Source organism: Nestor notabilis, unplaced genomic scaffold (genome assembly GCF_000696875.1).
Source record: "Nestor notabilis isolate BGI_N333 unplaced genomic scaffold, ASM69687v1 scaffold12559, whole genome shotgun sequence".
Lineage (NCBI taxonomy): Eukaryota > Metazoa > Chordata > Aves > Psittaciformes > Psittacidae > Nestor > Nestor notabilis.
The window spans coordinates 7-2042 of NW_009945130.1; the positions used below are offsets into that span (position 1 = coordinate 7).

At 53.4% G+C, this 2036-nt stretch overlaps 1 protein-coding gene across 1 annotated transcript in view; it reads left to right on the forward strand.

The window, feature by feature from the left end:
* Window positions 1-1054: 1054 nt before the first annotated feature.
* The window catches only part of LETM2 (leucine zipper-EF-hand containing transmembrane protein 2), a gene marked incomplete at its 5' end in the record, with an annotated part of 5528 nt that continues 4546 nt past the window's right edge, over window positions 1055-2036 (forward strand). Inside the window, 2 exons of the mRNA XM_010022739.1 lie at window positions 1055-1285; window positions 1711-1854. Of these exons, the coding sequence (XP_010021041.1) occupies window positions 1055-1285; window positions 1711-1854 (375 nt within the window). The remainder of the gene's footprint in view (window positions 1286-1710; window positions 1855-2036) is intronic.

Below are 2036 nucleotides of genomic sequence, written 5' to 3' on the forward strand. Positions count from 1 at the left end.
TGCGGGTAACCGCGCCTCGGGGCGTCCCGGGCACCGCAGCGCTCTGCTTTAGCCCTTTACTCGTGGTGAGCGGGGCTGTGCAGGAGCTCAGCGTAACGTCAGTGCGTTAACACGCTGCAGAGGTGCGCTGGGAACCGTTCCTGGGCTAAAGATGGGAAGTGCGAGGATTGATTTACCTAAACCGCAGGGATTCCAGCGGGTGTCACAATCCACAGCAGTGGGCGAGGTCTCCTCTCGTTGATAGAAGAGATGGAGCTGTCTAACTGCTTGGCCGTGTTGTCCAGGCGATGCTGCTGGGGCAGGAGATGCGGAGAGCTCTGTTCTGAACGCATGGTGAAAGGAGAAGGGGCTTTGGGTTTAAAACTGGCAAATTTGGAGCAGTGCGGTTGGTAGAAGGGCCTTCCTTCAGTCTGAAGTCCTGAAAACAACCTCCCCCAAGAGAAAACGTGTCAGCCTGGGGTGAATCATAGAACACTGCTGTGGTTCTCAGTACTTTGCTCTCAGTATTTCTCAGTTCTCCATATTTTACCCATCACTGAAGGATCAGAATCTCAGCTGCTGGGGCAGCCACAGGATCAGCTTCACAAAAGGCCAGGTTGGACACAGGGGCTTGGAGCAACCTGCTCTAGTGAAAGGTGCCCCTGCCCGTGGCAGGGGTTGGAGCTGGATGAGCTTTAAGCTCCCTTCAACACAAAGCAGCCTGTGACTATGAATTTGGCACTAAGGCCATTAATGTGTAAACCCTGGGTACCGTGGCCACATTGGGGGTTGGAACTAAATGATCTTAAGGTCCTTTCCAACCCTAAGTATTCTCTGATTCTATGACTTCCTTCCACACCTTTCCAGTTTCAGAGGCTCCCATCTCCTCACACACTCCAGTTCCCAGCACTCCCCAGCAGTTGCTTTTGCCCAAGCAGTGGATCCTGGTTTAAGCTGGACCTGTGTAAGAGACTCTGAGAACCATCTGTGCCGTGCTCCCGTGGGCACCATCCTGCCTCATCCACTGCCTGCATCCCTGCGGACATTCCACACCTCCACCTGCTCACGCCACGAGGAACCCGCATCCCGCAGCGATGGGGCCCACAAGGCTCAGCCCCACACGGCTCCAGCAGCACCAGACACAGAGAGGCCCAAGGGGACACGGTCTTTACGCCAAAGAGTTGTGGAGGAACTGAAACACTATTACAATGGATTCCACTTGCTTTGGATTGACACGAAGGTGGCTGCCAGGATGGTGTGGAGGCTGTTACATGGCCAGGTCCTCACTAGGAGGGAGAGAAGAAGGGTAAGTGCCACCCTGCTGAAATGATGCAGTAAGAGGCTTACTGTCACAGAGAGGGGCTCTTCATCAGGGACTGGAGTGACAGGACAAGGGGTGATGGGTTCAAACTGAAACAGGGCAAGTTCAGGTTGGAGATAAGGAAGAAGCTCTTCCCTGTGAGGGTGCTGAGGCGCTGGCACAGGGTGCCCAGAGAAGCTGTGGCTGCCCCATCCCTGGCAGTGCTCAAGGCCAGCTTGGACAGAGTGACATGCTCTAGTGTGAGGAATCCCTGCCCATGGCAGGGGGTTGGAACTGGATGATCTTAAGGTCCTTTCCAACCCAAACGCTATGATTCTGTGAAAGAGGCTGAACTGCTCAGTTTCCACACTTCTTCAGAACATATTTGTGTATCTGGTTGAGTCATAATTTCTCCTGTGTCTTCTCTACAGCTGCTGAGAACTTGTGCAGATCTCTTCCGGCTCGTTCCCTTCCTGGTGTTTGTCATTGTCCCCTTCATGGAGTTCCTGTTACCTGTATTCTTGAAGCTGTTTCCTGAAATGCTGCCCTCGACGTTTGAGACGGAGTCAAAGAAGGTTTGTGTCCTTTCTAAGGGCGTTCTCCAGCTCATCAGAGCATCTGTACAGCTGCACAAAAGAGCTCTGCTTTCCTGCCTGTTGCTGTAGGTGAGGATCAGCCTCAGGCACAGGTCGAGGTCCCAGCTTGTTCCTATACAGGGTGCCAGAATTTGGTGGTTGTACCGTAAACAGAGATAAGC